The sequence below is a fragment of the Choloepus didactylus genome, chromosome 10, assembly GCF_015220235.1.
Source record: "Choloepus didactylus isolate mChoDid1 chromosome 10, mChoDid1.pri, whole genome shotgun sequence".
Classification (NCBI taxonomy): Eukaryota; Metazoa; Chordata; class Mammalia; order Pilosa; family Megalonychidae; genus Choloepus; species Choloepus didactylus.
In genome coordinates this window covers 83155608-83168682 of record NC_051316.1, presented here as the reverse complement: position 1 = coordinate 83168682, position 13075 = coordinate 83155608, and the positions used below count along the sequence as shown (strand labels likewise).

Here is a 13075-nt window from a genome sequence, read left to right as displayed (position 1 = left end):
AAGCATAATTTGCTTGAACAGGATAAGGTAATGTGGTTATGATTTTTTTTAAGTTGTTATCTTAATAAAGATACACAGGAATATATTTACAGATGAAGTGATATGTCTGAGATTTGCTCTAAAATAATCAGGGAGAAAGTACATACATGAATAAGTTTATGGCTCAGAGCTGGATTAATTTTTTTAAGTTTGGAATTTTCTAAAATAAAGAGCTAAAACAAAAAGATGCCTCTGTTATACTACAAAATGGAAAACTTTTGCAGAATAATTAATTTTAATTTCTAAAAGTGTATACAAACACAATATTTGGCGACATTCATATTAATAATCGATTTCAAGAAGAATCACCAGTAGATGCCAAAAACCAGTAGGTGAAAAGTTCCATGAGAGTAACATGATATTTTCATAGTCTCATATATCTCCCTACAATATGAATACTGTGATAGAAAAAAATAGTAAATTTACCTTGGCAAATAATCAAAATTAATACCACCAGTATTGAGATACACTGACACCATGTGCCTCTGACATGATGCACCAAAAACACAACATCATTTCAAAAAATGCATACCCTAAATCCAATCATGAGGAGATAGCAGACTAACCCATATTGAAGGACATTCTATAAAACAAATGGCCTGTACTCTAAAATATGCTAAAATAATGAGACAAAGAAAGACTAAGGAAAGAAACAAAACATCTGAATAATGCATGATCCAGGATTTCTTTTGCTATAAGGATATCATTAGACAACTGGTGATTAGATAAGTTAAATTTCTGATTTTGATAACTGGTATTATAGGTATATAAAAAAAGTCCTTGTACTCAGGAGGTACACATGCCATGGGGTAAGAGGACATCATTTCTGCAACTTACTCTTAAGCAGTTCAGAAAAAAGTTATATGCATATATAAGTATCAATAGATGATAAACAGAAGATAAAGATTAAAGACAGAATGATAATGCAAATGTGTAATATTTGGGGAACCTGGGTGAAGGGTATATAGGAGGAATTCTTTGTACTATAATTGAAATTTTTCTGGTTAAATCTGAAATTATGTCAAAATAAAAAGTAAAAAGAAATGCATGCATACGTGCACAAAAATCAGGAAGGATCCATACCAAGCTGTTAGTAGTTGTTAGCTTGGAAAAGGATAAAAAGAAGGCTTAACTTTCTAGTTTCTAGACTTCTGTAGTTTTAAGTTGTTGCAATGTAACTCTTTTTATTTATGGACTTAAAAAAGTAATTTTAAAATTCAAACAGCTAAGAAACACATGAAAAAATGTTCAGCTTCACTAGCTATTAGAGAGATGCAAATTAAAACCACAATGAGATACCATCTAACACCGGTTAGAATGGCTGCCATTAAACAAACAGGAAACTACAAATGCTGGAGGGGATGTGGAGAAATTGGAACTCTTATTCACTGTTGGTGGGACTGTATAATGGTTCAGCCACTCTGGAAGTCAGTCTGGCAGTTCCTTGGAAAACTAGATATAGAGCTACCATTCGATCCAGCGATTGCACTTCTCGGTATATACCCGGAAGATCGGAAAGCAGTGACACGAACAGATATCTGCACGCCAATGTTCATAGCAGCATTATTCACAATTGCCAAGAGATGGAAACAACCCAAATGTCCTTCAACAGATGAGTGGATAAATAAAATGTGGTATATACACACGATGGAATACTACGCGGCAGTAAGAAGGAACGATCTCGTGAAACATATGACAACATGGATGAACCTTGAAGACATAATGCTGAGTGAAATAAGCCAGGCACAAAAAGAGAAATATTATATGCTACCACTAATGTGAACTTTCAAAAATGTAAAACAAATGGTTTATAATGTAGAATGTAGGGGAACTAGCAGTAGAGAGTAATTAAGGAAGGGGGAACAATAATCCAAGAAGAACAGATAAGCTTTTAACGTTCTGGGGATGCCCAGAAATGACTATGGTCTGTTAATTTCTGATGGATATAGTAGGAACAAGTTCACAGAAAGGTTGCTATATTATGTAACTTTCTTGGGGTAAAGTAGGAACATGTTGGAAGTTAAGCAGTTATCTTAGGTTAGTTGTCTTTTTCTTACTCCCTTGTTATGGTCTCTTTGAAATGTTCTTTTATTGTATGTTTGTTTTCTTTTTAACTTTTTTTTTCATACAGTTGATTTAAAAAAGAAGGGAAAGTTAAAAAAAAAAAAAGAAAGAAAGAAAAACAAGGAAAAAAAAATGATGTAGTGCCCCCTTGAGGAGCCTGTGGAGAATGCAGGGGTATTCGCCTACCCCACCTCCATGGTTGCTAACATGACCACAGACATAGGGGACTGGTGGTTTGATGGGTTGAGCCCTCTACCATAAGTTTTACCCTTGGGAAGACGGTTGCTGCAAAGGAGAGGCTAGGCCTCCCTATATTTGTGCCTAAGAGTCTCCTCCTGAATGCCTCTTTGTTGCTCAGATGTGGCCCTCTCTCTCTGGCTAAGCCAACTTGAAAGGTGAAATCACTGCCCTCCCCTCTACGTGGGATCAGACACCCAGGGGAGTGAATCTCCCTGGCAACGTGGAATATGACTCCCGGGGAGGAACGTAGACCCGGCATCGTGGGACGGAGAACATCTTCTTGCCCAAAAGGGGGATGTGAAAGGAAATGAAATAAGCTTCAGTGGCAGAGAGATTCCAAAACGAGCCGAGAGGTCACTCTGGTGGGCACTCTTACGCACACTTCAGACAACCCTTTTTAGGTTCTAAAGAATTGGGGTAGCTGGTGGTGGATACCTGAAACTATCAAACTACAACCCAGAACCCATGAATCTCGAAGACAGATGTATAAAAATGTAGCTTATGAGGGGTGACAATGGGATTGGGAAAGCCATAAGGACCACACTCCACTTTGTCTAGTTTATGGATGGATGAGTAGAAAAATAGGGGAAGGAAACAAACAGACAAAGGTACCCAGTGTTCTTTTTTACTTCAATTGCTCTTTTTCACTCTAATTATTATTCTTGTTATTTTTGTGTGTGTGCTAATGAAGGTGTCAGGGATTGATTTAGGTGATGAATGTACAACTATGTAATGGTACTGTAAACAATCGAAAGTACGATTTGTTTTGTATGACTGCGTGGTATGTGAATATATCTCAATAAAATGATTAAAAAAAAAATTCAAACAGCTATACAGAATAGAATTCAAAATCTGCATGATTTTAAAAGATACACTATACTAGGAGACTTCAAAGGAAATTAAGTTGTCTATTGCTTTGGGATATTACACTCCCAAATCTCCCAGGCATAAGTTTTCATTCTCTGTTAGTTTTAGGAATACTATACTGTAAAATCTGAGAAATAATTATATAGGATTATGATCTCAACAGGGTTAACACCTCATTTTTATATAAATAACAGTATTTAAATAATATGCAAACAATATATATGTGAAGCAAGAAAAATACGCATTCTCAAACATTGCTTTTGGAAGGTAAACTTTTCTAGAAGGCAATTTGGGAATGTCTGTCAAAAGTATTAAAACATACCCTTTGACTCAACAATTCCACTTCTGGAATGGTAGTCTGTGTAAAAGAATGCTTACCACAGTGTAGTTTATGATATCAATAAGCTGAAAGCAAGCTAAAATTCCTACAATAGGAACCTGGTTAAATAAATATTACATGCACATGCTACACACTGCAGCCATTAAAAATGATGATGGAGATACACCTTTATCATAGTAAAAAGTGTTCCTGACAGATATATGTAAGACAGGTAACACAATTTCTATAAATTGTAAAGTATAAACATAAAAAATCTGAAAGGAAATGTAACAATATTCATTGTAATCATTTCTGGATGGAAGAATAAAGGTGATCTTCTATTGTTTACCTATTTTTTCTGATTTATACACATTAGTCATTGATTATTCAGGAAATTAAAACAATATAAGCCAACAAATTAAGGTAAATGAATTGGTGGGCTACCTGCCTTAAGTTGATATTACTGGCCAAAATATAAAATATAATGAAAATACAAATTACTAAAATTATAAAGTACCTATGCCTAGTCATAGTGGTTATTAGTTGCCATCACTCAATATTTGATGCAAACCCAGCCCTTGGGGTGGCAGGGTGAGGGAGCTAACAAAAACAATTAAGATCTATGACCTCAATGTTCAGAAGACAGCAATAGATGATGGATGATAGGGAAGGAGGGAGGGAGGGAAGGAAAGAGAAATGGCGGTGTGACAGCATGTTAAAGTCGGTGGATCAGGGTATCAGGGGAGGGGGATCAGGGTATGCTGCAGTTCTGCGCATGGGGTTTGTATTGTTTTTGCAACTGTTCCTATAACTTTGAATTTATTTCAAAATAAAATAAAAAAATAAAAAGAGTATTAAAAAAAGATTTATGACTTCAAAAACCTCACAATTTAATGGAAAATACATGTGAAAATACAATGCTTTTAAATATTAGTTTCTAATTTAATCAAACATTTGGAAATAACTATACTGGGAGGATGAGGAAAAGGGGAAAGAGGTGCAGAGTGTAAAATAATTAAAACCCAAACACCCATTCTAAGAATTCAGTAGATAATATCTAAACTTAAAATCTAGAAATAACAGCATAAGGACTGTATTTTTACATGTTGAGGTGAGTACCAGAAGAAACAGCTAAAATATTAAAAGTGATTACCTCTGGTAAGAAGGAAGGCAAGTAGGAAGGAGGGCAAGGAATGATGTTTATAGTTATTATAGGACACTTTGATGTTTCTGTACTTTTTACCAAAAATAAAAATAATTTTTAAAGGTGAAAGGTAATACACACATTGCGAGAAAAACAAAAACAAAAACAAAACTTGGAAGGCCAGAAAAACAGAAACAAATAGAAAAAAATTCCACTACCTATGGCAATCACTGTTAACAATTTGGCATATTTCCTTCAGGTATTGTTTCTTTTTTAAATAATAAAGAAACAAAAGGCTAGTGGAGTGAAAAAAAAAAATGTAAACCACAAACAATCAGAATTAGGAGTACCTATAAGTTTCTTACTGTCTAAAACTTTCCCTTTAATGTTTTGCAAATTGATTAAAGCAGATGAAGGGATTCCCCAGATAAGGAAAAAAAGCACTCAATCTGTATTTTAAAAATAAAAGTTTAGACAGCTAAGCCTTTTTTCCCCATTAGCTTCATTTCATTTTCCCTAAAAACATAACTAAAAAGCTAAATTATATCCTGGAATTCCTCTTTGCCTTATTTCATCTACAGACAGGCATGTGAAATTCAATAAAGTTAATATGTCCTAAGGCATAATTCTCAAACAAAAACTCAAGAAAATAAGAAATGATGTTACAGACATTAAAGCTGATGGATAGTTTAGCCTATCAATCATTTAGATTAAATATCTAAAAATATCTTTCAACAAAGTTTGTCAGCCCTAGAGAAGAAACAACGTCTAACTCATTTAGCACAACAGCCAAAGTGACACACAGCTATACCTTGAATATGTGTTACAAATCATAATGATGGCCTAATACTGCTGACAAGAGGAAGTAAAAGGTCAAGGAGTCAGCCGCTAGCATTTAGATTCCAGCTATAAAAAGGCATCTCTGATAATCTTTCACATTAAGTAAAATTAAGGATGAAGTCAACAACATGACCACTGGTCTAATTTCATATCCTACAAAGAGCTTTTCAGATAAAATTATTTTATAAAAGTTTCACAAGTTACAAGAAACAATTCAATTCAAAATCTTTATGTAGGTATCACCTAGTACAGTGCTCAACTGTATGTTGAAAGAATTAGTCTACTATTTATTCAGTGCAATTACAAAACTATTTCTATGTGATAAACTATAAATTATAAAACTATGTGATCAATTATAAATTTGGCAAGCTACATTCCTGATTAAAATCTTAAGAATTAAAATGCTGAAACCTGAATACTATCCTACAATTTAATCATTATTTCTTCTAGGTTAAATTTTAATAGCACTTAATCCAATACTATAGTCCAGAGTTTCTGTTTGGGGTGAAAGAATAGTTTTGATAATGGCAGCACAACATTGTGAATGTAATTAACACCACTCAATTGTATACTTCAAAGCAGTTAAAATGGGAAAGTTTAGGCTGTATATGTTATCAAAATTAAAAAAACAAAACAAAACAAAAAAACACATAGAACTATCAGTACAAAGTAAACCCTAATGTAAATTCTATGGACCATTATTAATAGTTTAAGTATAATAATACTATTTCATCAATTGTAACAAAGGTACCACACTAATGTAAAATGATAGTAATGGGGAAACTGTGTGTGTGAGGGGTGAGCGTAATGGGAGTAATATAGGAGTATATGGGACCTCTGTATTTTCTGCACAATTTTTCTGTAAACCTACAATGGCTATAATTAAAAAAAAAAAAAAAAAGGAATAAATAGCCTAGATAGCACTATATCTATTAAAGAAATTGAACTTGTAGTTAAAAACAGTATCACAAAGAAAAATGTGAGTCTAAATGGCTTCACCTGTGATATCTACCAAACATTTAAGGAAAAAATAAAACTAATTCTGCAAAAAATTTTCCAGAAAATTGAGGAAGGAATATTTCCCAGCTCAGCCTATGAGACCAACAAAACTAAAACAGAAAGAGATATTACAAAAATACTACAGAATAAATCCTTCATGAACATAAATGCAAAAGTTTTTAACAAAATTTTAGTAAATCAAATCCAACCCCTAAGCAGGGTTTGTCCCAGGAATGCAACATTAGCTTAATATTAAAAAAGAAAACAAACAAACAAAAAAAAAACCACACACACACAATGTAACTCACCATATGAATAAACTAAAACAGAAAAGCCACTTGATCAACACACAGCATTTAAAAAACTCCTGACACCCATTCCTGATTAAAAGCTCTCAGCACACTAGGAATAGAAGGGAACTTCCTTAACTTCATAAAGAACATTAAAAAACAAAAACAAAAAACCTATAACTACCATCATATACCTGTGGTAGACTGAATTATGTACCCCAGTTTAAATATGCTCTTAATCTTAATCCACATTTCTGAATTAGGGCCTCTTGAAGATGTATTTTTAGTAAAATAAGGGCCTACTGAAACAGGATGGGTCTTAATCCAGATTACTCGAGGCCTTATAAAGAGCCACAGCTGGAAATCAGCAAAAACCAAAAGACACAAGAAAGGAGAAGACTCCTCCATGTGACATGAGAGATGAGAGACGAGAGCAAGGGAAACCCAAGGATTGCCAGTAGCCAGCACCAGAACACTACAGTTTTCGGATAGGGAGCAAGCCTTGCTGATATCATGATGTTGGACTTCTGGCCTCTGAAACTGTGAACTAATAAATGCTTATTGTTTAAACCAATCCATTGTGTGGTATTTTTTATAGTATTCTGGCACACTAATACAATAACTAACGATGAAAGATTTTCCTCTTAAATTCAGGAATAAGGCAAGGATGTCCACTCACACTGTATTGGAGGTTCTAGTCAGTGCAATAAAACAAGAAAAAGAAATAAAAGTGATCCAGTTTGAAAAAAGAAGTAAAGCTGTATTTGAGATGACATTACATAAAAACCTCATGGAATCTACAAATAAGTATTAGAACTTAAATGACTTTAGCAAGATAGCAAGATATAAGATCAATATATAAAAATTGTACAGTGTGGTATTGGCATAAGAATAGACATATACACTAATGGAATAGAACAGAGAATCCATAAATAAAATCATACCTCTACAGTCGATAGATTTTCAACAAGGTTGCCAACAGGGGAAAGAAAAGTCTCTTCAATGAATGGGACATTCATTGGGACAAGTGGATTTCCACATGCAAAAGAAGGAAGTTACAAAAATTAACTCAAAATGGATCAATGACCTAAATACAAGAACTTAAACTATAAAACTCTTGGAAGAAAGCATCAGGGTAAATCTTCATGAACTTGGATTTGGCAAAATCCAGCATCCTTTCTTGACAAAAACACGCTGAAGGATAGAAATAGAAGGAAACTTCTTCAACGTGATAAAGGGCATATATGAAAAACCCACAGCTAACATCATATTCAACGGTGAAAAGACTGAAAGCTTTCCCTGTAAGATCAGGAACAAGACAAGGATACCCACCGTCACCATTGTTATTCAACATTGCACTAGAAGTTCTAGCTACAGCAATTAGGCAAGAAAAAGAAATAAAAGGTATCCAAATTGGAAAGGAAGAAGTAAAACTTTCACTATTTGCAGATGGCATGATTCCATATTTAGAAAGTCCAGAAAAACTTACAACAAAGTAACTAAGCTAATAAATGAGTTCTACAAAATAGTGGAACACAAGATCAATATGCAAAAATCAGTAGTGTTTCTATACACCAATAATGAGCAATCTGAGGAGGAAATATGAAAAAATTCCATATACAATAGCAATTAAAAGAATCAAATACCTAGGAATAAATTTAACCCAGGATGTAAAGGACTTGTACACAGAGAACTACACAACAACTCTAAAAGAAATCAAAGAAGGGGGCCTCAGAGGTTCCCAGGGCTCGTCGGATCTGGTTTGGTCTGGTTTGCTGCTCTGTGTTGCCTGCCACCTGGTGGCACCTGGCCACCCTGCACATCCCATATCTGCCCCAGGTGCTCGAGTTGAGGGACTGAGTCCCCAGTAGGGTCTGTAGTGGAGTTCCCAGCAGCTGATGGCAGAGATGCCTGGGAGGAAGGCACATAACGCACAACCGAACCATGTGTGGACTCCAGCAGAGCTTGAGGCTGAGTGTGCTACTCAACTCAGGAGAATTGGAGACAAACTGAATTTCAGGCAGAAGCTTCTGAACCTAATAGCTAAACTCTTCTGCTCAGGAACCTGACTGCTTCAGAAACAAATGATGGGACTCTTTCCAAATGTAAGATTCCCCAAAGGTGCAGGTTTCATCAATTAGAGGAAAGAATATGAGGGAGCATGTTGCTTGCTTTTTGGATACCCTTGGAAACAAAGAGGGAATATTCCAAAAAATGAATTGCTGCTGGAGGTTTCCCAGAAGTCACTCTTCGGAGATATGAGAACATTATAAAATCATTTTGTTTGTGTTAGAGCCAGAATGGGAAAGCCTTGAAAATAGGGAAGTAATATTTATACATTTCTTTTTTGCTTAGAGAATTGGTCTAGTATTTCTGCTGAAGGTTGCTGCCCAGCCTAATGTAAGAAGAGGTGACAGATGAAGAGACTGTAGGTAGGTGTAGGGGAAGACACAGGATATGTTCCATTTTTGTCTCTAGTTTGGATGACAACTCCAAAACAATGTATACCTGGTCCTTACTTATTATATTGTTAAAAGTAAAGATTTCATTCTGAGAACATAGTGAATGTCGATTTCTAAAAATGTGTAAAATGCCCTTTCTCACAGTCAGTGTGCATCCTATAAAAAGTGGTCTTTTATGCATTGAAGGTGAACATGTTTGTAAATGGTTGTTTAAAGGAAAGTAACCCACAGAATAGTACCACAAACCTATAATAAGTGTTAGCATAATAAACTGGTACAGAAGGTTAACAATAGAAGTGTATGGAAAAACTATCCATTAAGTACTAATGATTATATTTAATAGGAATATCTTACCAACTCTAGACTAATACTAGGGATGAATAACTAGCAGCTGACAAGAGCTACTGGATGTATTATGTTACGATTGTTTAAAGTCGAGAGTGATAGTGATTGTACAACTAATAGATTATGTAAGAAACTGACTGTTTATCTTGGGATAGAATAAATATTACGTCAAGTTAGGAACCCACTTCTTAATAAATCAAGCCCTCGACTTGAGGCTTGCTCTTGTGAAATTTAGGGTTGTAAATAGGAGGCTGAGCCCCCCTATAACTATGCCTAAGAGGCATCTCCAGGGAACCTCTTTGTTGCTCAGATGTGGCCTTTCTCTAAGCCCAACTCAGCAAATAAATACATTAACCTCTCCCACTATGAAGAACATGATTCCCAGGGGAATGAATCTCCCTGGCAACATGGGACATTATTCCCAGGAATGAGCCAGGCAAGGTATAAAAAATGTTAGGCATGGGCCAGGAATGAACCAGGCAAGGTATAAAAAACGCCTACTGACCAAAGGAGGGGAAAAAAAGAAAGATAAGCTGAGGTTACAATGGCTGAAAGATCCCAAATAGAGTTTGAGAGGCTATCCTGGAGATTACTCTTATGCAAGTTCCACCTAGACATTCCAAATGACCACAGTAAGCTATGCCCATACCTAAAGAAGTCCCCAAATACCTAGGTCCCAAATTGAGATTCTATAAAAGATGCACTCACTAAGTTTTATCTCTCAGAAACTTAAATCCACCAGTGTTCCGATACCTGACAAGTCCTAAAACCCAGAGGCAACAGCTTCTTTAAGAACAACAATCAGATGCAGCCCCCTTTCCCCATATTGTCAACACCACCTTTCAATATGAACAAGTTAGGGTGCTCACTGCCTAGTTACCCCTGAAGATGGAGAAAGAGATTAAGTGAGGGGAAGGAGTAGCAGCAAACAAGATAAGACTGAAGAAAGGTCTATGAATACTGAAACTTTATATAATTACATACATATATATTTGGATGCTGGGGTGTTGGAATGGCTGGAAAGAGGTAAATGGGACATGGTGGAACTGGACTCTAGCATCCTTTGGGATTTGCTCTATAGCTGCTCATTGAATTGTTCCTTGAAGGTCTTCACCTTTCTGTATATACCTTCTGCCTAATAGAGAAGAGACTGAGACTGTGGAACTGTAACCCATAACAATTTTTGAAATTGCCTATATGACTGCTTGTTGAGCTGTACATCAAAAGATGACACCTTTCTGTATGTCTGTTATATTTTACAATAATGGAAATGGCTGAAGTTGTGGAATTGTAACCCATGACATTCTTTGAGATTTGCTCTCTAACTACTTGTGAAATAGTACTTTGAAAGTTATCACTATTATGTATCTAGGTTAAAGTTCACAATAAAAAAAATTAAAAAAAAAAATAAAAATCAAAGAAGACCTAAATAAATGGAAAGACATTCCGTGTTCTTAGCCTGAAAGACTAAATACCATTAAGATCTCAATTCTACCCCAAATGATTTACAGAATCCACACAATCGCAATCAAAATTCCAACAGCCCACTTTGGAAAAATAGAAAAGCCTATAAGCCAATTATCAAATTTATTTGGAAGGACAAGGGGCCCCAAATAGCCAAAAACATCTTGGAAAAAAAAAAAAAAGTTGGAGGATTCACACTTCTTGACTTTAAAGCATATTACAAAGCTACAGTGGTCAAAACAGCATGGTACTGGCAGAAAGATAGACATATTGATCAGTGAAACTGCATTGAGAGTTCAGAAACAGACCCACACATTTATGGTCAATTAATTTTCAACAAGGCAGCTAAGTTCACTCAGCTAGGATAGAACAGTTTCTTCAACAAATGGTGCTGGGAGAACTGGATATCCATATCCAAAAGAATGATAGAGGACCCCTATCTCACAGCTTATGTAAAAAATTAACTCAATATGGATCAAACAGCTAAAAATAAGAGCCAAGACTATAAAACTCCTAAAAGAAAATGTAGGGAAGCATCTTCAACATCTTGTGGTAGGTGAAGGTTTCTTAGACTTGACACCCAAAGCACAAGCAACAAAAGAAAAAAAAACAGATAAATGGGACCTCCTCAAAACTGAAGACTTTTGTGCTTCAATGGACTTTATCAAAAAGGTGAAAAGGCAGCCTACTGAATGGGAGGTAATATCTGGAAACCACTTATCCAATAAGGGTTTAATACCCAGAATATACAGAGAATCCTACAAGTCAACAATAGAAAGACAAACAACCCAATTTAAAAATGGGCAAAAAAAAAATCAATAGACATTTTTCCAAAGAGTATAAATACAAATGGCAAAAAAGCACGTGAAAATATGCTCAATATCACTAGTTATTAAGGAAATGCAAATCAAAGCCACGAGATATTTCATACCTAGTGGAAAGATCGTTATTATAAAAACAGAAAACCACAAGTGTTGAAGAGGATGTGGAGAAATAGGAACACTTATTCACTGCTGGTGGGAATGCAGAACGGTGCAGCCGCTTTGGAAGGCAGTTTGGTGGTTCCTCAGAAGCTAAGGATAGAACTGACATATGATCCGGCAATCCTGTTACTAGGTATATACTAAGAAGAACTGAAAGCAGGGACGTGGACAGGTGCACTCCAATCTTCATAGTGGCATTATTCCTAACTGCCAAAAGACGGAAGCAGCCCAAGTGTCCATCTCCCAATGAATGGATAAACAAAATGTGGTATATACATACAATGGAATATCATTCAGCCATAAAAAGGAATGATGAAGTCCTGATGCATGCAACAACATGAATGAACCTTGAGGACATTATGTTGACTGAAATAAACCAGACACAAAAGGACAAATATACGAACTCACTGTTATAAACTAATAAAAAGCAAACTCAAAGAGAATCTAGAATCTATGTTACTGGCAGACAGACTGGGATTAGAGAATGGGGAGTTGATGCTTAACTTGTACAGAATTTCTCTTTAGATTAATGGAAAAGGTGTGGAAGTGGATGGTGGTGATGGTAGCACACTATCGTGCGTGTCATTGACAGTACTGAATTATAGAGGCAAATGTGGTTAAAAGGGAAAACTTTAGGATGTATATATTACTAGAATAAAAGTTAAAAGATAATTAATATAAAAGAGATAGCTGATAGAGAAAATATTGAGAACTGAAGAATCTAGGTGGTAGGTATACAGATGTTGACTATTATTATTTCTGTATGCTTACAAACTCTCATAATAAAATTTAGGGAGAAAACAATTAAGGGAATCTGAATAAAGAATTATTAAGAATTATTAAGAATAAAGAATTATTAATTAATAATAATATATCAGTTTGGGTTCATTAATTGGAACTAATGTATCATACTAATGTAAGATGTTACTAATAGGGAAAAGTGGATGTGGGTGTGTGGGAATTCTCTGTACTAACTTTGCAATATTTCCATAAATCTAAAGCTATTCCAAAAATTAAAG

The 13075-nt window shown here is 35.2% G+C and overlaps 2 protein-coding genes across 2 annotated transcripts in view; one reads left to right on the top strand and one right to left on the bottom strand.

The window, feature by feature from the left end:
- Positions 1-13075, bottom strand: part of UBAP1 (ubiquitin associated protein 1) — a 94754-nt gene that overhangs the window by 74293 nt on the left and 7386 nt on the right. The window lies entirely within an intron of this gene.
- On the top strand, positions 8710-8871 carry LOC119545606 (phorbol-12-myristate-13-acetate-induced protein 1-like). Its single transcript, XM_037851306.1, has one exon. It carries the CDS (start codon positions 8710-8712, stop codon positions 8869-8871), a length of 162 nt encoding a protein of 53 aa, XP_037707234.1.

What these genes read in the sequence shown, in the direction of transcription:
- LOC119545606 (XM_037851306.1), top strand. Translation starts at nt 8,710, where the DNA reads ATGCCTGGGAGGAAGGCACATAACGCACAACCGAACCATGTGTGGACT.